The 24,546-nt window shown below is 70.3% G+C and overlaps 2 protein-coding genes across 2 annotated transcripts; one reads left to right on the top strand and one right to left on the bottom strand.

Moving 5' to 3' along the window:
- Window positions 1–3,413: 3,413 nt before the first annotated feature.
- On the top strand, window positions 3,414–9,523 carry LOC123350631 (transmembrane protein 91-like). Its single transcript, XM_044989289.1, has 4 exons — window positions 3,414–3,495; window positions 6,593–7,020; window positions 8,423–8,560; window positions 9,099–9,523. The coding sequence occupies exons 2-4, from the start codon at window positions 6,655–6,657 to the stop codon at window positions 9,255–9,257; spliced, it is 663 nt and encodes a 220-aa protein (XP_044845224.1). The 5' UTR covers window positions 3,414–3,495; window positions 6,593–6,654; the 3' UTR covers window positions 9,258–9,523.
- A 4,989-nt stretch (window positions 9,524–14,512) lies between these two features.
- On the bottom strand, window positions 14,513–24,466 carry LOC123350306 (exosome complex component RRP46-like). The gene is made up of 6 exons (XM_044988815.1): window positions 24,314–24,466; window positions 22,948–23,061; window positions 21,270–21,391; window positions 17,280–17,420; window positions 16,673–16,762; window positions 14,513–14,743 (listed from the first exon to the last, which is right to left on the bottom strand). Exons 1-6 carry the CDS (start codon window positions 24,405–24,407, stop codon window positions 14,651–14,653), a joined length of 654 nt encoding a protein of 217 aa, XP_044844750.1. The 5' UTR covers window positions 24,408–24,466; the 3' UTR covers window positions 14,513–14,650.
- Between the last annotated feature and the right edge of the window lie 80 nt (window positions 24,467–24,546).

Here is a 24,546-nt window from a genome sequence, read left to right as displayed (position 1 = left end):
CAGGGGCTGAGCTCGCTGGGGCTCAGGGACCCACGGGCCCAGTCGGCGCCATCACGGGACCCTCGCAGCAGGGAGGCTGGTTGGGCTGTTCTCTGGAGACAGGCTCAGGGACCGGCGGGGACCAGGGCTGGGCTAGCAGGGGCTGCGGGTCGGGAGTGAGGGGCACCAGCAGAGCTGGGGGGAGCCCAGGGCTGGGCTGTCAGGGGCTGCGGGTCGGGAGTGAGGGGCACCGGCAGGGCTGGGAGGGGCAGGGCTGGGCTGGCAGGGGCTGCAGGTCGGGAGTGAGGGGCACCGACAGGGCTGGGGGGGCAGGGCCAGGCTAGCAGGGGCTGCAGGTCGGGAGTGAGGGGCACCGGCAGGGCTGGGGGGGCAGGGCCAGGCAAGCAGGGGCTGCAGGTCGGGAGTGAGGGGCACCGGCAGGGCTGGGGGGGCCAGGGCTGGGCTAGCATGGGCTGCCGGTCGGGAGTGAGGGGCACCGGCAGGGCTGGGGGGGCAGGGCCGGGCTAGCAGGGGCTGCAGGTCGGGAGTGAGGGGCACTGGCAGGGCTGGGGGGGCAGGGCTGGGCTAGCATGGGCTGCAGGTCGGGAGTGAGGGGCACCGGCAGGGCTGGGGGGGCAGGGCTGGGCTAGCAGGGGGCTGCGGGTCGGGAGTGAGGGGCACCGGCAGGGCTGGGAGGGGCAGGGCTGGGCTGGCAGGGGCTGCAGGTCGGGAGTGAGGGGCACCGGCAGGGCTGGGGGGGCAGGGCCAGGCTAGCAGGGGCTGCAGGTCGGGAGTGAGGGGCACCGGCAGGGCTGGGGGGGCAGGGCTGGGCTAGCATGGGCTGCAGGTCGGGAGTGAGGGGCACCGGCAGGGCTGCATAGTGAGGACACTCCAGGACTAGAACAAAATCTAATAATAGCTGCCGCGATGCTGAGTTTGGCAGCAGGACTCCTGGGTCCCTGGTGGCTGCTCCCGCCTCCGTGTGCGTGAGGAGGAGGCGGCTGAGGGGGCGGGGGGCTGTTCGCACCCGGAACGGGGCCTTTCAATAACTCAACACCCGTCGGCGGGAGGGAGCTGGATTATGCAGGAGCCAGTTCGTTAGCTCCTCGAAGTGCCCCCCCCAACAACCAGCCTCAGCTCTCACCTCGCACCTCCCCCCCACTCCCCGGGCACTTCGCAGAGCAGGGGGGGTCATCAGCCCTCCTTTCCAGCTGGGGAAACTGAGGCACAGAGCAGGCCGGTGACAGTGCAGGGGACACGGGGTCCCCTGCGGCCCAGTTAGGGCTCTGCCCACTAGGCCATGCTGCCAATCTTCCCCTTCCTGCCACTGCAATGGGGAGGTGCACGGGATGGGGGCGGGGCCCGGGAATGGGGGGTGGAGGCGGCTGACACCAGACCACCCCCCCGCAGCCCTCTGGCTCTGCAGGGCTTTGCAGGCTGCACCGCAGGCTGCCAGCAGCTCAGCTGGGGGCCTGGGGCAGATCCTGCTGCTGGGGGGAGGAACGGGGAGGGGGGAGCAGCCGGCCGGCTGCCCAGCGCTGCGGGGGGGGGCTGCTTCAGCAGATGGCAAAGGGGGGAGGGGGGCTGAGCTACAGCCGTGGCCCACTGGGCTGGACAGATGCTGCGACGCCCCACGTGACCCCCAGCCTCCCCCCCCGGCCAGGCCTGGGCCCAGCGTCCACAGCACAGGGCGAGAACGCCCCCGAGATGGGGGGGAGGGGGACAGGGCAGGGCCCATCCCCCGCCGGGTCTGTGCAGCGCCTGGCACATGGGCGGGGGGGGGGTCACGGCTGGGGGCTCCAGCTGCCGCCCTGAAGCACCAAAGGCAAGTGCAGCTCCAGGCCCGGTGGTGCCTTCAGCCCCCACGTGGGAGACGGGCCCTGCCCCCCCAAGCCCACGACCGCCCCTCCAGTCACGGGCTGGGGGCACCATGGCTCAGTGGACGCGCTGCTGCTGGGGGTCAGGCCCCACTGCCCCTCCCTCCAGGGCCAGGCAGACAGAGACCCATCAAAGCCGCCCTGGCAAGCCAGTGGTGCCCCTCACTCCCGACCCGCAGCCCCTCCTAGCCCAGCCCCGGCCCCACCAGCCCTGCCGATGACCCTCACTCCCGACCCGCAGCCCCTCCTAGCCCAGCCCTGCCCCCCCCAGCTCTGCCGGTGCCCCTCACTCCCGACCCGCAGCCCCTCCTAGCCCAGCCCCGGCCCCACCAGCTCTGCCGGTGCCCCTCACTCCCGACCCGCAGCCCCTGCCAGTCCAGCCCTGGGCTCCCCCCTTCCCCTCCCCCGCAGTTCTGCGAGTGCCCCTCACTCCCGACCCACAACCCACCCATCTGCCTGTTCCCTTCCCTCCCCCACCGCCCCCTTTTGCACAGAGCCGATTATGAATGATTCATCAGGCCACGGAGCATTATTCTTTAACGAGCCCGGCTCCTCCAGCCCCCAACACGGTTTTGCTTTTCAGCCTCCTAAATCTTTCATGGGCCCCTCGTCTCACAGCCGGGTGGGGACGCAGAGCCAGGGCCAGCCCTTGTGGAACGAGCTGGCTGGGTCTCAGGAGGCCTGGTGGCCTCCCTGAGACGCAATGGGCCCCCGACCTGTGGAAGGGGGAGCTCAGACCTGGGCTAGCAGGGGCTGCAGGTCGGGAGTGAGGGGCACCGGCAGAGCTGGGGGTACCAGGGCTGGGCTGGCAGGGGCTGCGGGTCGGGAGTGAGGGGCACCGGCAGAGCAGGGGGGGCAGGGCTGGGCTGGCAGGGGCTGCGGGTCAGGAGTGAGGGGCCCCGGCAGGGCTGGGGGGGCAGGGCTGGGCTGGCAGGGGCTGCAGGTCGGGAGTGAGGGGCACCAGCAGAGCTGGGGGGGCAGGGCCGGGCTAGCAGGGGCTGCAGGTCGGGAGTGAGGGGCACCGGCAGAGCAGGGGGGGCAGGGCTGGGGTGGCAGGGGCTGCGGGTCGGGAGTGAGGGGCACCGGCAGGGCTGGGGGGCACGGCCGGGCTAGCAGGGGGCTGCAGGTCGGGAGTGAGGGGCACCAGAGCGGGGGGGGACAGGGCTGGGCTAGCGGGGTTCCCTGCCCCCTGGCATTGGCCGGGTCCATGGGATGACACCCCCAGGCCCTGCCCCCCACCCCCCCGCTGGTCAGCGGGGAGACCCGGCTAATTCGCTCTCCCCGTCCGCAGCCGAGGAGGGAACCCAGGAGTCCTGGCTCCCAGTCCCCCCCCCCATTATCATGGGGGGGGCAGGTCTCCCTACCACGCCAGGTCCCGCCGCTCCCGTAACGCTGCAGACAAAGCAGCGACACAAACCCCCCCGCGGCCCCCCGCCCCCCCCCCGAGCCTGCCCCTTTCGGGGGGCGGGGGGCGGAGCCGGGCTGCGCTGCATCGCGGGCTGCGGGCTCCGTGCGGGGCCGGGGGGATTTTCGCTTCTCCTGCCGGGGGGGGAGACCCCTGGGCGGGGGGCGGCGCGGGGGGGCCGGAGCAGCCCCCCGGGATGGGGCGCGGGGGGGCGGAGCCTGGCGCTTGTGGCCGGTAAGTGCCCGGGGGTCCCGGGGGCAGAGCCGGGCGGCGGGTGCCGGGGGGGGCGGTCAGACCCGCTGGTTCCCCCAGCTGCGGATCGGGCCCAGGACTGTGGCGGGGGGGGGCTGCTAAGCCCGGGGCCCCCCCCCAGGCCCCCACGTCCGAGCCGCCCCCTGTCCCTAGCGGGGGGGTCAGTGTCTTTCCCAGCTCATTGCGGGGGGGGGGGCTGAGAAGCCAAATCTCCTTCCTGCCCCCCCGTGGGCGCGGCCCCCCCTTCACCTATTGCCATCGGAGCGACTAACTCGGGGGCGGATCCAGGCGGGGGGGCTGAATGGAGACGCCCCCCCCAGGCAAAGTCTGGGCTCCCCCAGGGCCGCGATCCCAGAGCTTCAGGTGGGTCCCTCTGTTTTCTGAGTGGGGCCCGTGGGGCAGCCCCCAGCTGGGGTCCGTCAGGGTCGCTCCATTGGGGTCCGTGGGGCAGCCCCCAGCTGGGGTCTGTCGGGGTCGCTCCGTTGGGGTCTGTGGGGCAGCCCCCCAGCTGGGGTCCGTCGGGGTCGCTCCGCTGGGGCCCGTGGGGCAGCCCCCAGCTGGGGTCCGTCAGGGTCGCTCCATTGGGGTCCGTGGGGCAGCCCCCAGCTGGGGTCCGTCGGGGTCACTCCATTGGGGTCTGTGGGGCAGCCCCCCGGCTGGGGTCCGTCGGGGTCGCTCCGTTGGGGTCCATGGGGCAGCCCCCCGGCTGGGGTCCGTCGGGGTCGCTCCGCTGGGGCCCGTGGGGCAGCCCCCAGCTGGGGTCCGTCGGGGTCACTCCGTTGGGGTCCGTGGGGCAGCCCCCGGCTGGGGTCTGTCGGGGTCGCTCCGTTGGGGTCTGTGGGGCAGCCCCCCGGCTGGGGTCCGTCGGGGTCGCTCCGCTGGGGCCCGTGGGGCAGCCCCCCAGCTGGGGTCCGTCAGGGTCGCTCCATTGGGGTCTGTGGGGCAGCCCCCCAGCTGGGGTCCGTCGGGGTCACTCCGTTGGGGTCTGTGGGGCAGCCCCCAGCTGGGGTCCGTCGGGGTCGCTCCGTTGGGGTCTGTGGGGCAGCCCCCCAGCTGGGGTCTGTCGGGGTCGCTCCGTTGGGGTCCGTGGGGCAGCCCCCAGCTGGGGTCCGTCGGGGTCGCTCCGCTGGGGTCCGTGGGGCAGCCCCCGGCTGGGGTCCGTCGGGGTGGCTCCGTTGGGGTCCGTGGGGCAGCCCCCGGCTGGGGTCCGTCGGGGTGGCTCCGTTGGGGTCCGTGGGGCAGCCCCCAGCTGGGGTCCCTCGGGGTCGCTCCATTGGGGTCCGTGGGGCAGCCCCCAGCTGGGGTCCCTCGGGGTCGCTCCGTTGGGGTCCGTGGGGCAGCCCCCAGCTGGGGTCCGTCGGGGTCGCTCCGCTGGGGCCCGTGGGGCAGCCCCCAGCTGGGGTCCGTCGGGGTCACTCCATTGGGGTCCATGGGGCAGCCCCCGGCTGGGGTCCGTCGGGGTTGCTCCATTGGGGTCCGTGGGGCAGCCCCCGGCTGGGGTCCCTCGGGGTCACTCCGCTGGAGTCCGTGGGGCAGCCCCCAGCTGGGGTCCGTCAGGGTCACTCCATTGGGGTCTGTGGGGCACCCGCCCGGCTGGGGTCCCTCGGGGTCACTCCGCTGGAGTCCGTGGGGCAGCCCCCCGGCTCGGCCTGTTTACCCAGAGCACATTGTAGCCCCAGGGCCGACGCTGCGACCCCTGTTCCCGTGGCCGGGGCTGGGGGCTCTGCCTGCGGGGGGCCCCGTCGGGCTGGGACGTGGATTGACCTGCCGGCGTGGGGCAGGGGCCAGGGGTGCGGGGCAGGGGCTGTGCCCTCTGCTGGGGGGCAGCGTGGGGCACAGAAGCTGGTGGCCAGTCTGGAGCCGGCTTCCCACGCACCAGGGTGGGGCAGATTCACGCGGCACCACCTGGCCCAGCCCGAGTCCTCGCCAAAGCCCGGGAGAGCGGTGGGAGCGAATGGACTCGGGCAGCTGGAGTCGGTAGATCTGGGCTGGGAGGGGAGTGGGGTCTAGTGGGTAGAGCAGGGGGGCTGGGAGCCAGGACTCCTGGGTTCTCTCCCAGCTTTACCACTGACTTACATGAGGGACTCAGGCCCCTCCCTGTCCCCTCTCTGTGACTCAGTTTCCCCCTCAGGAGGCAGTGGCGGCACCAATCCTGCCTCCCGGCGGGAGGTGATTCAAGGCCAAATTCATCCAAGCGCCTGTGCTGGGCGCCAGATACCGGCCTCCCCTGCCCGCATCCCCCAGGGCTCAGCGCGTCCTCTCCTCCTCCTCTCCCCGCCACCGACCCCAGCGCCCGGCTGCTCCTTAAGGCCCGAGCCGAACCAAACCGTCCTGCCTCCCGGCAGCCGCAGCAGCGAGCCCCTGGCACTGAACCGGCAGCCAGGCCAGGCAGGGAGCAGGACCCGGGGGGATGGGGTGGGGGTGTATTTTTGGGGTGGGGCAGGCTGGGAATTGAGGGGAGGCGGATCGAGGCTCTTGGCAGACGGGATGGGGGGGATCCCGGCAGGGTTGAACCGAAGGTTCGGTTTGCAGGGGGTGTCAAGGGGCCCCTGGGAAACGTGCGTCGGCTGCCGGCGATCAGCACCGCTCCCTCCGCTGGCGGGGCCGGCTCTGCCCCACGGATCCTTCCCCCGGAGCGGGGCCGGAGCTCCAGCCCCCGGCACTGGCCGCGCCGGGCGAGGACGGGACTCGCTGTCGCAGCCCATGGTCTAAGCTGCCCCCGGCCCCGGCGTCTGGCCGCAGCTGCCCCCGGCTCGGCCCGGCTGGCTGATTTCAGGGTCACCGCGGTTCACCGGCGGGAGCCCGGCGGCTCTTTGATTTCCCCAGATGACTGAATAACGCGCCAGGCGTCTCTTCCTCTCCTGGGGCAGCTGGACTTTGTCTCTGGGAGGGGAGTGAGGTCTAGTGGTCAGTGTGGGAGGCTGGGAGCCAGGACTCCTGGGTCCCTTGGCCAGGCCTGCAAGGCCTTCCCCTTGTGTGGCACAGGCCAAGGCGCCTCCCTTCCCCGAGCGCCAGCCCGGGGGCACCTCATTTTGGCCCCCTACAGATTGATCATGTTTATCCCTTTCTCCCCCCGCAGGTGACCTGGGAGCCGAAGACCCCCCCGGACCCCCTGCCGGAGCAGGGATCTCCCCCCGCCTCATGGAGAACAGCCACGAACTACAGCACCCGCTGCTGGCCAAGCCCCCCGGGGGTGCCCCGGCGGGGGAGACGCGGCGGGAGCATCCCGGCTTCTTCGCTCGGCCCGGCTGGAGGCGCCTGCCCCCGCCACCCCCCGAGCTGGCCCAGCAGCTGCTGGACGCGGGGACCCTGCGGAGGACGGTGGAGCCGGCCCCCGCCCCGGGCCCCACGTGGAAGGCCGGGGAGCCCCCCAGCTGGAGGAAGCCGGGTTACTGCGAGACGGCTTTCGGGGAGCCGGCCGAGCACCCCAAGAAGCTCTGCCTGGAAAAGGACATTCACACGGTCTGCTGCGAAGTGGGCGACGGAGAGCTGCTGCCTGAGTGTGAGGTGAGGGGGGGCTGGGAACCCAGGCGTCCGGGCACCGGCGGGGGGATGACTCACTAGCCACCTGCGCTGGCTCCGTCAGCTCCAGGGCCCGGCTCACTGGCCAGGTCAGTAAATCGCTGGCCCACAGCGGGGCTGGGCACAGTCCTCACCCCCCAGAGGGGGCTTTGGGGTTCCCGGCTCGACAAGGTCTGGGGCCCCCCGGCTCTGAGCCCCAGGCCCCGGGAGCAGTTCCGGGCTTGCAATGGCACGAGGGGGCCCTGCCCGTCTCCCCGCAGCTGAGCCGCCTGGGCTGGGGCAGGAGTCAGTTGGGGGGGGACAGGATGGGGGGCTTGGCACCGCGCCCCATTGCCCCGGCCGGCGCCTCGCTCTGGGGACCGACACCCCCCCACCCTGCCCCATTGCCCTGACCCCCCCCCACCGCACCCCATTGCCCCGGCCGGCGCCTCGCTCTGGGGACCGACACCCCCACACACACACCGCGCCCCATTGCCCCGGCCGGCCCCTCGCTCTGGGGACCGACACCCCCCCACCCTGCCCCATTGCCCTGACCCCCCCCCACCGCACCCCATTGCCCCGGCCGGCCCCTCGCTCTGGGGACCGACACCCCCCCACACACACCGCGCCCCATTGCCCTGACCCCCCCCCACCGCACCCCATTGCCCCGGCCGGCCCCTCGCTCTGGGGACCGAGACCCCCCACACACACCGCGCCCCATTGCCCCGGCCGGCGCCTCGCTCTGGGGACCGAGACCCCCACACACACCGCGCCCCATTGCCCCGGCCGGCGCCTCGCTCTGGGGACCGACACCCCCCCGCATCGCGCCCCATTGCCCCGGCCGGCCCCTTGTTTGGTGCTGGGCGCATGAATGGTTAATCCGGCCCTGCCCAGGAGTGTCCGGCCCAGGCCCCCACCACAGGGCTCAGCTCCGTAGCCCAGTGGCCCCAGAGTCGGGGTTCAGGGGGGTCTGCAGAGCTCTGCTCCTCTGATGCAGCTCTATGGCTGGGAGCCAGGACTCCGGGGTTCTCTCCTGGCTCTGGGAGGGGATGGGGGGCTGGTGGTTAGAGCAGGGGGGGGCTGGGAGCCAGGACTCCTGGGTTCTCTCCCCGGCGCTGGGAGGGGAGGGGAGGGGAGGGGAGGGGGGGCTGGGGGTCAGAGCAGGGGGGGGCTGGGAGCCAGGACTCCGGGGTTCTCTCCTGGCTCTGGGAGGGGAGGGGGGGCTGGTGGTTAGAGCAGGGGGGGGCTGGGAGCCAGGACTCCTGGGTTCTCTCCCCGTCGCTGGGAGGGGAGTGGGAGCTAGTGGTCAGAGCAGGGGGGGCTGGGAGCCAGGACTCCTGGGATCAGCAGTGGCCGCCAGGGGCGCGCACGCCCCCCAGCCCCCTGATCTGGATTAACCCCCCCCCAGAACGACTCGTCGAGCGAGAGCGACAGCGAGAGCGACTTCGCCCTGATGCTGCCGCAGGATCACCTGGGCCTGGCCGTGTTCTCCATGCTCTGCTGCTTCTGGCCCCTGGGCATCGCCGCCTTCCACCTGTCCCAGCAGGTGAGCGGGGCGGGGGGGGGGCCCCCCCGGGAGACCCATCTCCTGGGCCTCAGCCTGGCCCCCCCGCCGGCTGCTGCAGGAAAATCCGGACGATTTGCAAACATTATGGGAGCTATTTGCATAACTTCCCCTGCCCCCCCCCAAACTGGTGCAGTCCCTCAGGGGGCCCCAGCCCCCCACGGGGCACTGTCAGTCCCACCCCAGCTCGGGGGGGGGTCGGGGCAGAAGGTGGCACGTAGGGCCCATGGGGGAGAGGATCTGGCCTGGGAATGGGGGAGGGGGTCTCGGGGTATCCAGCTGGGCTGGGGGCAGATGTAATGCATGGGGGGGGTCCCCCGTCCGTGGGGGTATCTGTTGGGGGGGGTCTGGGCAGGGGGCAGATGTAATGCATAGGGGAGGGGGGGTCCCCCGTCCATGGGGGTATCTGTCGGGGGGTCTCGGGGTATCCAGCCAGGGCTGGGGGTATCCATGTGGGTGAGGGGGGGTCTCAGGGGGGTCTCCCCCCCCCTCGCTAACCTGCTCTCCCCTCCCCCCCCAGACCACCAGGGCCTCAGCGAAGGGCGATTTCCCGGGGGCGCGGGCGGCCTCGCGTCGGACCTTCGCGCTGGCCGTGCTCGCCATCCTGCTGGGCGTCTGCGCCTACATCGGCGCCGTGGTGGCGCTCGTCGCTTACCTGTCCGACAAGGGGCCCCCCTAAAGCCCCCCCGGGGACGGACGCTGCCGCCAGGAGCCTGGACTGGGGGGCCCCCGAGATGCCCCAGGCTCCCCCTGGACACGCCTGAGCCCAGCGCTGCGGGGGGGGAGGCCAGCGGAGAGATTTGGACTAGCGGTTCCCTCCCCCCCGCAAGAGACATGGGCCCGGACGCCTGGGTTCACCAGGAGCAGGGTTTGGGAGCCTGATTCGTGGTGACCGACCGGACCTTCCCCCCCCCTTCACCCCCCCCCACTGTGTCCCCATTTTGTCTCCCCCCCCCCCCCCCGCTCAGGGTCGCGCTCTGCCCGAGAGGCACGTCCCCGCCAATAAAGGCCCCATGCACTTTGCCTGCATCTGCCGGGCGCGAGGGGTCGGCTCCGCGGGGGGGGGGGGGAGGGTTAACACCCCAGCCGGGGGCCTGCTCCCCTTGCCCCCGCTGCCCAAAGCGCTGGAGCCAGGACTCCTGGGTTCTATCCCTGGCTCTGGGAGGGGAGTGGGGGCTGGTGGTTAGAGCGGGGGGCTGGGAGCCAGGACTCCTGGGTTCTCTCCCCCTGACTCCCGGTCTGACCTCAGCAAGTTCCTCCCCCTCTTGGTGCCTCAGTTTCTCCCTCCAAACCGCTGACATCCTCATGGCGGAGACGATTCATCCTCAAACGAAGCAGGATGCAGCCGCTTCCCTCACGCGGCAGCCGAGCCAGCCCCCCGCGCTCTCCGCTGGGGGGGGGGTGCAGCTGCAGCCTCTCCCCTCGGGCCCGGAGCGTCCCCGCAGCTCCAGCCCAGCTTGCCCTGCTCTGGCTATTCAGTGAAAGCCTTGTCCCCGCTCAGGCGGAAACCGGCCCCCGGAGCCCGCGTGGCTGGCTGGCTCCGCAGCCCTGCTCCGACGGCAGGAACCGACAGTGGGGAGCCAGCTAAGATCCCCCCACCCCGGGGCTCCCCCGTCCCTGCCCGGAGCGCGGCTGGGGGCTGGGTCGGTTTACACGGCTCTGCCCGCATGGGCCAGCGCTGCCAAGCGGAGCGAACAGGCCTGGCCCCCGCGGCCGTGAATCAGCGTTGCTCCAGTTGGAGTCAACGGGGCCGGATCCCCCGCGGCCGTGAATCAGCGTCGCTCCAGTTGGAGTCAACGGGGCCGGATCCCCCGCGGCCGTGAATCAGCGTCGCTCCAGTTGGAATCAACGGGGCCGGGTCCCCCGCGGCCGTGAATCAGCGTCGCTCCAGTTGGAGTCAACGGGGCCGGGTCCCCCGCGGCCGTGAATCAGCGTCGCTCCAGTTGGAGTCAACGGGGCCGGATCCCCCGCGGCCGTGAATCAGCGTCGCTCCAGTTGGAGTCAACGGGGCCGGATCCCCCGCGGCCGTGAATCAGCGTCGCTCCAGTTCGAGTCAACGGGGCCGGGGCCCCCGCGGCCGTGAATCAGCGTCGCTCCAGTTCGAGTCAACGGGGCCGGGTCCCCCGCGGCTGAGTCAGCAGCAGAAAGCAAATCGCAGCCGCCGAGCGGCTCCCGGCGCTAGTCTGGCTTCACACGTGTCAGCAGCAGAAGTTGGCCCAAAATTGGCTCAGGCTGGTGCCACCGGCATGAAATCGGCTCCCCAACCCGCCCCTCAGCCCAGGGTTTTGAAACCCCCCACCCAACAGCAAGCTCGAAAACTGACCCTTCCCGTCCCTTCCCTCTGCGACATCCCAGCTTTGGGGTAGAGGGGGGTGGCCGGGCTGCAGCCTGCAGGGCGCTCACGGCCCCACCCGCGCATTTCAGGGGGGCCCTGGGCCCGGTACGGTCCCACCCGCGCATTTCAGGGGGGCCCTGGGCCAGGTACAGCCCCACCCGCGCATTTCAGGGGGGCCCCGGGCCTGCACACGGCCCCACCCGTGCATTTCAGGGGGGCCCCGGGCCTGCACACGGCCCCGCCCGCGCATTTCAGGGGGGCCCCGGGCCGCACACGGCCCCGCCCGCGCATTTCAGGGGGGCCCCGGGCCAGGTACAGCCCCACCCGTGCATTTCAGGGGGGCCCTGGGCCTGCACACGGCCCCACCGGCGCATTTCAGGGGGGCCCTGGGCCAGGTACGGTCCCACCCACGCATTTCGGGGGGCTCAGACTCTGCTCAGAGGTGATTCCTTGGCGCGTTGTGGCCACGTTTCCAGCAGTTTCGGTCACACGAGTCAGACAAAGACCCAGCTAAACACACATGAAACAAGCAGCCCGTGAACCATAAACCCGTGTGCCCCACTCGAGCCGGCTGATCCCAGTGCAGGGCGAGGGATCCGTGTACGAACAGCCCCTGGGCCCCACTCCACCCCAGAGGCAGCTGCCTCTAAGCATTGGGTGAGGGGGCCCTGCCTGAAGTCCCCCTGCCCCACCCCAGAGGTGGCTGCATCTCAGCTCCCGGTGCCAGGTCCCTGTAGCAAGTGGAAGTGTGTGACCATTAGCAGCACCCCTGATAACGGCGTGGGGGGGGGGGCCAGCCGAGACCCGCTCCCGCCAGAGGTTTTCAGCCCCCACCGCAGGAATTAACTGGAGTCAGGCGGCTAAATCCACTGGGCAGATTTGAAACGTCAGGGCCCAGCTGGCTGGGTTGTTTCGGTGCAGAGCCAGCGCCGCCGTCCGGTGAGCCCGGGCTGAGCCCTGCCGGGCCGGGCCTGGCCTGGCCCCTCGCGATTTACACCCAGCGGGAACGACACCCCCCCACCCCGCGGCTGGGAAAGACACGGCAGGGCTGCGGGGGGCGAGCCGGGGGCCCCGTTCTCAGCCCGGCGGGACAGACCCCCCCCCCGGTTATTATGTCCTGCTGCTCTCGCTATCCTGCCTGCTGGGGGGTTCCTGGGGTGCGGGAAGGTGTCAGCATAGAGAGGAAAACCCCTCACACTCCTGTCGTTCGCTGCCAGAGTCACGGCGCCGGCTCGGCCTGGCGGCGCGGGAGAGCGAACTGGCAGCTTCGTTTTCCACGCCAGGGCCTGAGGAGTCGGGGGTACGTGTGTGAGAGCGGCAGGTCCCCCCACGGCGGGCCCAGGGTGCGTGAGGTGAAAGTGGGAGGCGGCTGGAAAGGGGGCAGGGAGACGGGTCAGAGCAGGAGCGGAGGGAGCTGGCAGCGCCGACAGGCAAATGAAAGATCATTTCATCAAAGCCGTTAGGCTCATTAACCACAGCGGCTGCCTGGCTCCGCCGGGGAGGCTGCTGCTGGTGAAGGAGCTGCAGCTGGGGGAGCCCCAGGGCGCTGCTCTGGAGCTGCTCCCCACAAGCCAGGCAGGCCTCTGGGGAGCCTCCTCTCCCTCGGAGCAGCCTGGCTGCAGGGCAAGACGCTCCCACGGCTTCACCTCCGGGGTCTCTCCTTGGAGCATTCAGCCTCCTCTGCCCCTCCGTGCGCTTCCCCCAGCGAGTCCGCCCAGGCGGGGTCCTGGGGGGGCCACAGGGTCCTGCCCCCCCACTGCGCAGGCAGACGTGACTCTCAGCCAGCCAGTGACACAGAGGTTTATTCGATGACAGGAACAGGGTCTAACACAGAGCTTGTAGGTACAGAGAATGGGACCCCTCGGCCGGGTCCGTTCTGGGGGGCAGTGAGCCAGACCCCCACGTCTGCACTTCACTCCTCATCCCCAGCCAGCCCCAAACTGAAACCCCCTCCAGCCCCTCCTCTGGGGTGCAGCACAGCCAGGGCCGGTGCAACCATTTAGGCGACCTAGGCGGCCACCTAGGGCGCCGGCATTTGGGGGGGGGCGTTTTCTTCATCAGCGACCGCGGCGGCTGGATCTTTGGCCGCCGGGATTTAGGCGGAGGGAGCTGGGGCAGGGGAGCGCAGGGAGGCCGCCTGCAGCAAGTAAGGGGGGGGCAGCCCGCAGGGGAACTCCCCCCCACTCCTCCCCGAGCAGCCGGGGCTGCTTCACTTCACCTAAGCTGACTGGCACCGCAAGCCTGGGGGCGGGAGAAGTGAAGCAGCCCCGGCCTGCAGGGGGAGGGGGGGCCGGGGGGGCTGCCGTGGGGGGGCGCCTCAGGGCGGGGGCGTGCAGGGGGAGGGCGCAAGGTGGAAGTTTCGCTCAGGGCACACCCTGGGCACGGCGAGGGGGCGACGTAGGAGCTGCAGCCGGCGGAGGAAGGAGGGGCCCCAGGGGGCCCTTCACGGCCATCAGCAGACAAGGCCGGGGGAGGAGGGGGTGCCCGGTCCCCGAAGGACCCCGGGAAGGGGGGAGACAGTCAGAGCCGGGGGTTTCACAGCTGATGCTGGGACCCTAAAGCCGAGTTAAGCGGCCAGGTCCTGCGGGTCGCAGCAAACCGCCCCCCCGCTGCCCTGGGGCGGGGACACGTGCTCATTAACAGCCTTGTTAGCGGCAATGACTCCCCCCGCCCCCCCACCAGCCAAGGGAGAGCCCCAGGCTAGGACTCCTGGGTCCTGTCCCCCCTCGGGGGAGCGCGAGCCACAGAGCCGCCCAGCAGGCCACGGGGCGACCCGAGCCCACGGGAGGAGCCTGGTAAGCGAGGGGGCTGGAAACGGGTGTAAGTGTTTAACGGGGAGGGAGGGGAAGGAACCAGCCCACGCCAGTGCCTGGCTCTCCTCTGAGCACGAGTTCCTTGGGGCCGCCCCGGGGCAGACCCGATCCCCCCGCCCCGGGGGGCCCTCCAGCCAAGGGGACACGGAGCAGGCTGCGGGCAGAGGGGAAAAGCCGGGGAGCCAAGGAGGGGAGAAGGGAGGACACAGGGAAGGAATGAACCTGTCACCCACTTTCACCGCGGTGCACAGCGGCGCCCGGCTGCAGCCGTCGTGCTGGGCGCAGGCAGGTGGGGTCGGCCCCCCGGGTCGGGGTGCGAGAAGGGGCGGGGGCGGGGCCCAGGTGGGGAACGAGCCAATGAAAGAGGAGAGAGATCAGCCCCGTGAGTCACTGACAGTTCCCGCCTGGCCCGAATCCCCTCCCACTTTAACCCTCGCCACCGGCACACACCGGGCAGGGCTTGGGCTGTGCGGTACGTAAGGGGTTAACCGCGGGGGGGGGGGGCGCTGCAGGCACAGCTTGGTGACAGATGGGCTGAAGCACCCGGCTGCGGAGGGGTCCAGATGCCCTGCCCTGGCGCTGCCAGGCGAGAGCTCCCGTGCAGACTGGCGCTGGGAGGGGAGACCAGCACCCCCACCGGCCTCAGTTTCCCCCCGTCGAGTCCGCAGTGAGACAGCCAGGGCCTCAGAATTGAACCGAAAAGCCACTGGGGGGGGGGGTCCCTGCAGAACAGCAGTGGGGGTGGGGGGACACGCTCCCACCCCACACACGGCGCAGACGGCTGGCTGGACACACGGGCGGACGCCCCCTTTTTAATGGGCACGAGGCACAGAGTTCACCGCAGCGAACGCCGGCTTTGGGGTGATCAAGGCCACCGGCTGGGGTCCCCGCTCGGCAGGGACCGGGGCCGCGGGCGGCCAAGCCTCACGTCTTGGAGTATTTCCTGCGGACGGAGTCCCGGTAGAAGTGGAAGATGGCGCCGCTGGCCCGCTGGGCGGCCGCGATACACTGCTGCAGCTGGGGAGGAGCAGGGAGACGGGGGGTTAGAGCGGGGGCACCCCCAGAGACAGGCCCCCACGGCAGGCACTGACCCCCCACCCCAGGCCGGGGCTGCGGAGGAGAAGGGTCTCCGCTCTGCCAGTTGCTCCGAGAGGCCTGGGAATGGTGGGGGGGGGGGGACGGACGGCCTCTGATTCCCCGTCCCCAGGAAGGGGGGGCCTGCTCCCTGTGTATGGGGCAGTGGGAAGGGCAGGGGGTGTGGCCCCACAGAACAGGGGGGCACAGCAAGGGAGGGCTGAGCCCCCCCCAACTCATTTCACCCGGGGGGGGCAGGGCCTGATCCCCTTCACCTTCCCTGTAATACATGAGGGGAACCCCCCCATGCCCTTCCTCCAGGCCAGAACCCCCACGTTCCCCACCCAGACCCACAGAGACCACAGCCAGCCCAGAAGTGGGGCGAGGGGGGTGAGGGGGAGATGGGAGGAGAGGTGCCATCCCAGCACCCTATGTCCCGTCGCCATAGCAACCAGGCTGTGACTCCCCATCAATCATTGAAGCTGCCCCCCGCAGGCAGCCCCCCCCAGCTCCCTCACCCCCAGCGCCCGGGAGGGGAACCCTTCTCCCCCCCCGCAGGCAGCCCCCCCAGCTCCCTCGCCCCCAGCGCCCAAGAAGGGATCCCAGGGTCGCTCCCCACCGGCCCCTCAGGGAGGGGCTGCGTGAGACGTGCTCACCCCGTGTTGATGCGCCCAGCTCTGGGCCGTGCGGCGGGCAGGACGGCAGCCCCAGCTCTTGTGCCCCGGGGGCCTCCTTGACAGGCTGGGCACAAGCCGGCTGGGGGGTGCTCAAAGGACCCAGCTGGGGGCTCAGAGCCCCCCCACCCCAAATGGGAGTTGAGAGGATCTGACAAGACACCCCCCCACCCAGGCCCTCAGCGGCTCTGCCCCAGAACCAGCCGCCCAGGGAGCGGTTGGGAAACCAGATGTGGCTGAAAGGGCCCTGAAATTCTGCCCCGGGCAACAGCTGGGCACATGCCAGCCCCAAGCAAAGTGCCACAGCGACCCCCCGCCCTGCCAGCCCTAGGCTCCCCCGACACCTCTGCCAGTGCCTCTCACTCCCGACCCGCAGCCCCTGCCAGTCCAGCTCTGGGCTCCCCCCCAGCTCTGCCGGTGCCTCTCACTCCCGACCCGCAGCCCCTGCCAGCCCAGCCCTGCCCCCCCAGCTCTGCCGGTGCCTCTCACCCCCGACCCGCAGCCCCTGCTACCCCGGCCCTGCCCCCCCAGCCCTGCCGGTGCCCCTCACCCCCGACCCGGGCGGAAGATCTCCCAGGGTCTGGAGGGAACCGGCTCTGCTCGGGAAGCCGGAGCGCAGAGTGAGCTGTAAACGCGGCATGGCCCAGCGGCATCGCTCTCGCCCGTCCCATCCCCTGCCAGGGCACTGGAAGGCGAATGCCCCCCTGGTGATCAGTCCCACACGCAGGCAGGGCTGAGATCCAGCCGCCCCCCAGCAGCCAGGCTCTGAACTCTCACGTCAATTCCCTCCCTCGCTGCAGCGGCTGTGTGGGCGCAGCCCCCACCTGGGCTGAGCCGCAGGGGGGGGGGGGGGATTGACAGCGGCAGCCAGCTGGGACAGCGCAGGGATGGGGGGGACACCCAGGGGAGAGAGAGACACACACACACCCCGCAGTGGTAACAGGCGCCTGGAGCCACAGACACACACTGTGATGTGTGTCCACTAGGCCAACGCGAGTGCACACACCACAGCAACGCACACAGCCACAACACAGCAATGAGTGCGCACACAATCACAACCCCACACTCCACAGCCACAACTGCATGCTGTAAAGCAACAGGCACACAACACAGCAATGAGTGCGCACACAATCACAACCCCCCACACTCCACAGCAACGCACACAGCCACAACCGTGCCACACCACGGCAACGCTCACCTCCTCCACCGAGCAGGTCCCCTTGGTGGTGCACATGAGCACCTGCCGCTCCACGCTGCTGATGGCGAAGGTCAGCACGGCCCGAGCCTCCTGCCAGGGAAGGGGGACAGAGTGAACTGCCCGGCCATGCCACTGGGGGGCAGAAATCGAGCATCCCGGGACCCTCGCGGGCCAGGATCCCGCCTCCATGGGCCCAGCCTGCCAGGGCTTGGCTAACAGACCCCGGCCCCTCGCGTCAGACACGTGCCCTGCAGGCGCTGTCAGCCAGGCAGCCTGCACCCCCCGCTCTGGGTACGCACGGAGCCGATGGGGGGACACTGATTCCCACCGCCGGGCAGGAGGGTCAGGGGCTGGCAATGTTTATGCACCGTTAGGAGCATTCGGGTCAGAGGAGCGGAGGCAGCTCAGCTCCATGCTCCAGGGCACCTGTCAGTGCAGGGCCAGGAAGGAACCCCCACCCCCAGGCCCCACTGTGCTGGGTGCGACACCCTCCCACCCATTGTGCCAGGCACAGACCCTGCCCCCCCCCTTGTACTGGGACACCACAGCGCTAAACCCAGCCACCCCTAGGGCACAGCCCTCTGGCCCTGGGCGGCCCCACACCCACCTTCTCCTGCTTGGCCGTGGGGTCGAGGGTGATGGCCCCGGTGGCGTCCAGGGCGCATGTCACCCCACAGAAGAGCGACTTCATGGGCAGGCCAGCGTCCATCAGCCCCATGCAGGCCGCGTTCAGGCAGCAGGCCAGCAGCTGGGCGCCAGGTCAAGGAAAAGCCGGCAGGGAGTTGTCAGCACAGCCTGGCCACAGTGAGCCGCCGTAACCCACCCAAGCCCTTTCCCCGGGCAGTTCTGTCACCCCCCTGCTCAGACTGTGAGCGCATCAGGGCCCCGTCAGGCCGGGCGCCGCCCAGACCCCGGCCGAGATCGGGGCCCCGTCGGGCCGGGCGCCGCCCAGACCCCGGCCGAGATCGGGGCCCCGTCGGGCCGGGCGCCGCCCAGACCCCGGCCGAGATCGGGGCCCCGTCGGGCCGGGCGCCGCCCCAGACCCCGGCCGAGATCGGGGCCCCGTCGGGCCGGGCGCCGCCCCAGACCCCGGCCGAGATCGGGGCCCCGTCGGGCCGGGCGCCGCCCAGACCCCGGCCGAGATCGGGGCCCCGTCGGGCCTGGATCCGCCCAGACCCCGGCCGAGATCAGGGCCCCGCCGGGCCGGGCGCCGCCCCAGACCCCGGCCGAGATCGGGGCCCCGTCGGGCCGGGCGCCGCCCCAGACCCCGGCCGAGATCGGGGCCCCGTCGGGCCGGGCGCCGCCCCAGACCCCGGCCGAGATCGGGGCCCCGTCGGGCCGGGCGCCGCCCCAGACCCCGGCCGAGCTCGGGGCCCCGTCGGGCCGGGCGCCGCCCCAGACCCCGGCCGAGACCGGGGCCCCGTCGGGCCGGGCGCCGCCCCAGACCCCGGCCGAGACCGGGGCCCCGTCGGGCCGGGCGCCGCCCAGACCCCAACCCCAGCCGAGATCAGGGCCCCATCGGGGGCAGTGCAGCATCCGAGACTGGGGGGCCCTGTTGCCACGCAGACACACAGAGACAGATAGTTTAAGCAGGCACAGGAAGGATCGATTTTCTTTTTACAAGAGGGAAACCGAGGCACACAAGACTAAGTGTCTTGCTGAAGGTCACACCCGGGAGTCAGTGGCAGAGCCAGGGCCTGAACCCAGCTCCCCACAGTCCTAGCCAGGTGGCGATTCCTCTGGGGATGCTCAGCACCAGACCAGCCAAAGACGTACGCGACACATCTGCGCTGGCCGGGGGTTGGGCTGGAGCACAACTGGGGTTCGGTCCCCCTAAAGATCAGAGCAGCTGGAGATGGCGGGGGGAGAGGGGAGGATGTAGGGGGACCCACCACCCCGCAGCAGGGCAGGGACCAGCCCTGAACGGGAGATGACTCAACCCACCCACAAACACAGTCTTTCCACAGTGCTTTTCATCTGAGAGTTAAACAGCCAGCGCCTGCCAAGCCCTCCGCAGATGTGAAGTGGGCTATCGGCCTCGTTAATGAACACTGGCTAATTAACAGGGAGGGGCGCTGTGGGCCGTCCTCGCTAGCAGCCCCAGCAGCAGGGACCCGGCTCTTGGCTGCTGCACGCTACACGGAGGGAAACCACCGCTCGTTTCTTCAGAGCCCCTATTTCAGCACGTGCAGAGCTCGCCTCAGCGGGAAAGTGCCCCTGGAACTGCGGGGTCTGGAGGCTGGGCGGGTCGCATGGAGCTGGGACTCCTGGGTTCTGTCCCCGGCTCAGGGAGGGGTGTCTAGTGGTCAGGGGTGGGGCTGGGAGTCAGGACTCCTGGGTTCTGTCCCCGGCTCAGGGAGGGGTGTCTAGTGGTCAGGGGTGGGGCTGGGAGTCAGGACTCCTGGGTTCTGTCCCCGGCTCAGGGAGGGGTGTCTAGTGGTCAGGCGTGGGGCTGCGAGTCAGGACTCCTGGGTTCTGTCCCCGGCTCAGGGAGGGGTGTCTAGTGGTCAGGGGTGGGGCTGCGAGTCAGGACTCCTGGGTTCTGTCCCCAGCTCAGGGAGAGGTGTCTAGTGGTCAGGGGTGGGGCTGGGAGTCAGGACTCCTGGGTTCTGTCCCCGGCTCAGGGAGGGGTGTCTAGTGGTCAGGGATGGGGCTGCGAGTCAGGACTCCTGGGTTCTGTCCCCGGCTCTGCCACAGACTTCCGTCACCCTGAGCAAGCCACTTGCTCTCTCCGTGCCTCCGTTTCCACACCTGGGTGGCTGTGCGGGGGGTGCTGCCTATGGCGGGTGCTCTCCTGCAGGAGCCACAGGGGCCCAGGAGGCGTTTTCGACAGCAATTCAATTCCCCTTTAAAGAGAGCAGCCTAGTAACACTTGACTTCAAACACTCCACAGCCACTCGGCCTCCCCCCAGCCCCTGGAGCACAACAGAACCCAGGAGTCCTGGCTCCCAGCCCCCCCCCCCCCCCCGCTCCAACCTCTAGACCCCACTCCCCTCCCAGAGCCGGGGACAGAACTCAGGAGTCCTGGCTGCCAACCCCGAGGGCTCTAACATTTCACTGGCCATGTGGAGCCCACCAAGCCCGCACCACAGACCAGCTCCTGCCCATAAGTAACACGCCCCCAGCCTCCGGATCCCCCTCCAGAGCAGCTGCAGGAGCACCTGGGGGTGCGCCATGGACCAGCCCCCAGTGGCGCCAGCTACTGTTCACTTACTAGCTGTATTACGGTAGTACCCTGGGGTCCAGACCCAGCCCTGTCTTTGCTAGGCACTACCATAATACACCTAGTAAGTGAGCAGCACCAAGCTGGAGCCCCAGTTATGACCAGCCTCCCACTGTGCCAAGTCCTATACATTTATTAGGTGCATTACGTTAGGGCCAAGACCCTAAGGCACTACCATAATACACCTAATAGATGTACAGAGACCAAAACAATGGGGCTCTGGACTGGTCCATTTCGGGCTCCTATGTGCTACCATAATACACCTAAGAAATGTACAGTGCCTAGCACAATGGAGTCCTGGACCATGACTGGGACTCCTTTGTGCTGGGCACTGATCATTACGGTAGCGGTCCCAGGAACGTCCCAGAATAGGGGTACTGGGTGTATTGGGGTGGCACGTAGGGGCCCCCGCCCGGAGCAGGACCCCGCCGGGCGGTTGTTGCCAGTGGACAGGCTCCGGCTGGGTCCCAGGAGGGGGCTGTGGGGGACTGGACGCCCTTCCTGCCAGCGCTAATCCTCCCCCGGGGATTTGGCTCAGTGAAAAGCAAGAGCCCTTCCCGAGGCTGAATTAAGTCATCACTCCTGCCTCTATTCAGCTGGAATCTGACACCCCCGCCTGCCGCTAATCCCGGCGCCTGGCTCACACCCCAGAGCCGGAGACCTTGTCACTTCGCACCTGCATCACGCGGCGCCGTAATTAAATTCCTCCAGCGCCCTGGGAAGGCTCTGCTGCCCCGCCCGTCCCAGCAGCCCCCGTTTACACCAGGTTCCTCTGTTCTCACCGACAGAGGACTGGGCTGGCAGGGGCTGCGGGTCGGGAGTGAGGGGCACCAGCAGGGCCGGGCTGGCAGGGGCTGCGGGTCGGGAGTGAGGGGCACTGGCAGAGCTGTGGGGGGGCCCAGGGCTGGGCTAGCAGGGGCTGCAGGTCAGGAGTGAGGGGCACCGGCAGGGCCGGGCTGGCAGGGGCTGCGGGTCGGGAGTGAGGGGCACCAGCAGGGCCGGGCTGGAAGGGGCTGCGGGTCGGGAGTGAGGGGCACTGGCAGAGCTGTGGGGGGGCCCAGGGCTGGGCTAGCAGGGGCTGCGGGTCAGGAGTGAGGGGCACCAGCAGGGCCGGACTAGCAGGGGCTGCGGGTCGGGAGTGAGGGGCACCGACGGAGCAGTGGGTGGGGACCCCAGGCTGCCGTTCCCCCTTCGACTCTCCGGCGGGTTCAGTCAAGCGGGAAGCCCCAGCCCTTCCCCGGGGCACCAGGGCGCAGGCCCCAGACAGCCACTGCCAGGGCACTGCTGCCACCTAGAGGCGACGGCCAGTAGTCCCTGTCGGGCTCGGGCCAGACGAGCAGGAGCGCCCCCTGCTGGGCTGCTGGTGAAGGATACGGCGCCCGCGTCACTGATCACCTGCAGCACGATGGAGATGGAGGTTCGGGGGTGCAGGGCGCCCAGGATAACCGCCTCACACGTCTTCCTGATCAGCTGCTCCCGGTTCTTTTCGAAGACACCTGGGGGAAGGAGAGACAGGGGCCGGCTGAGCCAGGAGCTGGACAAAGCCCCCCAGCAGCCCTCCGCCCCCACAAGAGCAGCTCCTCTTCGGCCCCGCGCTCTCCCCCAGGAGCCGTCTGCCTGTGTGACGCCAGCACCCAGACTTCCCAACGCAGACTGCCCCCCCGGCGTGCCAGGCACTGCCCCAAAGCCCCCCAGCTGAGATCGGGGCCCCTCGCCTTGCCGGATGCTGCCCCCACAGCCGCCCAATATCGGGGTGGCTCCCGGCCTTCCGAGCGCACACAGCTTGCCTCAGTCTCCCCAGCTGAAAGTGCGGGAGAGTCCTGCCCCGCGACGTTACACCCGACCCCACCTCGCCGGGCGGCTCTGGCTGCCCAAGGCTGTTTCTCCAGCAAGAGTCAGTAACAAAGCTGAGAAGTGTCACAACTTCAGCAGAGGAAAACCCTCCCTTGGTTCTTAATGTCACGATTTGCTGTGGAAGCGCCCTGGGAATCTGAGAGCTTGAAAAAAGGAGCCTGGTGAGACCCGGAACCCGGGAGATGCTGACCGTTCGGGGAGCTGCGTTTCGGGGGGCCCAGCTGCAGGGGACCCGATGAGCCCAAGGGGCAGGGAGAGCCCGGCCCAGGGTTAACACAACAGGAAAACTTCATCCAGAGGGGAGGGGCGTGGTTCGAGGGTTACAGGGCTTTCTGTCCAGTTATGTCTGTCTGTCCCTCCACCCCCCCCTTCCTCCATCCCTCCACCCCCCCCACATACCCCTCCGCTCATTCCCCCCACTGCACGTGTCTCCCCCACCCAGCCACCCACCCACGGCTCTTATCTGGCCGCCATTCCCACAGCAGGTCAGCACCGCACAATCGGCAGTGGATTTACACACACACACACACAGCCCCCCCGGCAGGGCAGTGCTGTTCCCCCACTGCACACGAGGCACCGAGCTGCAGTGACTTGACCAAGTGTACGGCAGAGCAGGGACTCGACCCAAAGTCCGTCCAACTCTCCATCCACCATGGAGACGGCACGACCCGAGCTGCAGCACCGTGATCCGAATCCCAGAGGGCGACGGGCTCCAGCCCACCCCCACCTTGTGAACGCAGGCTGGGCTCAGGGCCGAGGCCACGCCCAGCCATTCCCCCTCACGGGGGCTCACCGGGGCGCGGGGGCCGCTCAGCCGCGCCGGGCGATCGGAGCTCACGGAAGCTGGGGCCGGACATGCCGGGGGGGTCTCAGATCGGGGCAGAATTGCTCCGCCAGACCCAAGATCTCTATGGCGCTTTGTCGCAGCAGGGCGGATTGTTATGGTAGGGTCTGTGGCGAGCCCCGTACTCAGCATGCTAATAACATCTCCTGTTATTGTAGGGCTCATTTTAAACATCCAGTAAGCGGGGGAGGCGGAGGTTGAAGGATCCAGTGTTTTTAAATAGCCTCCAAGCTTTTGTTCGAGGTGTAATCCTGGTGGCTGCCCGGGAGGCCCCCCATCCCCGGTCAGCGCCCCCCTTTACCACTGACAACGCCCACGGGGGGGGGGGGGCCTCACGGCTCCGCCATCGCTTACCCGGGAGCCCCACTTTGGGTTTGAGCATCACTTCCACCGTGGCCTTGTCGTACAGCTCCTTGCTGACCTTCACCTCGGCCGGGCCGTACAGGCCGGCGAGGACCGAGGTGTCCCCTGAGGGGAGAGGCGAGCGCACGGTAAGACCCGGCCCCTGGCCTTCCCCCAGCTCCTGCCCCGGAGCAGAGCCAGGACAGGAACTGCCAGGACACGCGGGGGGCCGGGCTACGCAGCTCCTGCCCCAGGCTCCCAAGGGGGTCCCCGAACTCAGCCGATGGCGAACGCCACCCCCCAGATCTGTCTGTGGGGGGGGCCCTGCTGGCCAGGCGATGAGAGAGCCCCTAGTTATGGGACTCCCCCCAGACAGGGGAATCGGGGAGCCCTCCCTCCACCCATGGACGGGCTGGGAGGGGAGGGGAGCGGCTCCCTTTGGGGGAGACAAACCCACAACCCAAAAGGCAGGAGGGTAAGCGGGTCCCTGGGCCGGGGCGGGACAAGGGGGTGTAGGAAGAGCCCTGGGGGGTGGAGGGCAGGGAGGCTGGGGTTCAAGGGGGAGCCCCAGGGAATGGACGGATAAGAGGACCAGCGCCGGGGGGGCCGGGGGGAAGTACTGGGGGTGGGGGGTACGGGGAAGGGAGATGGGGAGGGGGGAAGGGAGGTCGGGGGGCGGTACCGGTGACGGGGGGCAATACCAGGAGGCAAGGGGAGGGGTGGGCGGGTGGCTGGGGGGGTTATGGGGGCTCAGGGGTACCAGGGGGTGGCAGGAGGGGCCCAGGGGGGCGCTGGGCGGTACCGGGGGGCTGGAGGGGGCAGGGGGAGGGGGGAGTAGGGATGACTGGGGGGGTGGCAGGTGAGACCGGGGGGCGCTAGGAGGGGGAACAAGGGGGTACCGGGGGGTGTCAGGGGGTCCTGGGGGTGGCCCGGGCCCAGCGTAGGGGTGGAAGGGGGGGGCCGGGGGCGCGGAGCGGTACCAGTGGGGGAGGGAGAGTGGCAGGGGGGATCTGGGGGGGTCCTGGGAGGAGTGGGGGTGACCGGGGGTGTCAGGGGGCAGTGTCGGGGCCGGGCGGTACCGGGGTGTCGGGGGGGCCGGTGGGGGAGGGGGCAGTGGGGGGGGCGCTGGGGGTGTCGGGGGGGGCCGGTGGGGGAGGGGGCAGTGGGGGGCAGTGTCGGGGGGGGCGGTGGGGGAGGGGGCAGTGAGGGGGCAGTGGGGGGGCGCGCTGGAGTTGTCGGGGGGGCCCGGGCCCGGTGGGGGTGTCGGAGGGGCCCGGTGGGGGTGTCGGAGGGGCCCGGTGGGGGAGGGGGCAGTGGGGGGGGCCGGGCCCGGTGGGGGAGGGGGCAGTGGGGGGGGCCCGGGGGGGCCCGGCCTCACCCTGCAGGAAGGCGGCGGAGCCGTCGGGGCGGCCGAGCGGGCCGAGCTCGCAGGAGAAGCGGCGCAGGGCGCAGCCCCCCGGCTCGGACCCCATCGCGCCTCCGACCCCCCCCCGCACGCGGGACCCCACTTCCGCTTCCGGGGCGAGGGGAACCAGCGGGAGCCCCGCCCCCGTGGGGGGGATGCGGGCGCGGGCTGAGTCGGTTGCCATGGTGATGGTGCCCTATGGAGGC

Source organism: Mauremys mutica, chromosome 15 (assembly GCF_020497125.1).
Source record: "Mauremys mutica isolate MM-2020 ecotype Southern chromosome 15, ASM2049712v1, whole genome shotgun sequence".
Lineage (NCBI taxonomy): Eukaryota > Metazoa > Chordata > Testudines > Geoemydidae > Mauremys > Mauremys mutica.
This window is presented reverse-complemented; position numbering and strand designations above follow the sequence as displayed.

Excerpts from the sequence above, each read along its gene's own strand:
- LOC123350631 (XM_044989289.1), top strand. The coding sequence starts at position 6,655 with ATGGAGAACAGCCACGAACTACAGCACCCGCTGCTGGCCAAGCCCCCC. Across the intron at positions 7,021-8,422 it reads AGCTGCTGCCTGAGTGTGAG|AACGACTCGTCGAGCGAGAG; the intron begins GTGAGGGGGGGC and ends ACCCCCCCCCAG. Across the intron at positions 8,561-9,098 it reads CCTTCCACCTGTCCCAGCAG|ACCACCAGGGCCTCAGCGAA; the intron begins GTGAGCGGGGCG and ends CTCCCCCCCCAG.
- LOC123350306 (XM_044988815.1), bottom strand. The coding sequence starts at position 24,407 with ATGGGGTCCGAGCCGGGGGGCTGCGCCCTGCGCCGCTTCTCCTGCGAG. Across the intron at positions 17,421-21,269 it reads TGATCAGTGACGCGGGCGCC|CTGCTGGCCTGCTGCCTGAA; the intron begins GTATCCTTCACC and ends CCTGGCGCCCAG. Across the intron at positions 16,763-17,279 it reads CCACGGCCAAGCAGGAGAAG|GAGGCTCGGGCCGTGCTGAC; the intron begins GTGGGTGTGGGG and ends CTTCCCTGGCAG.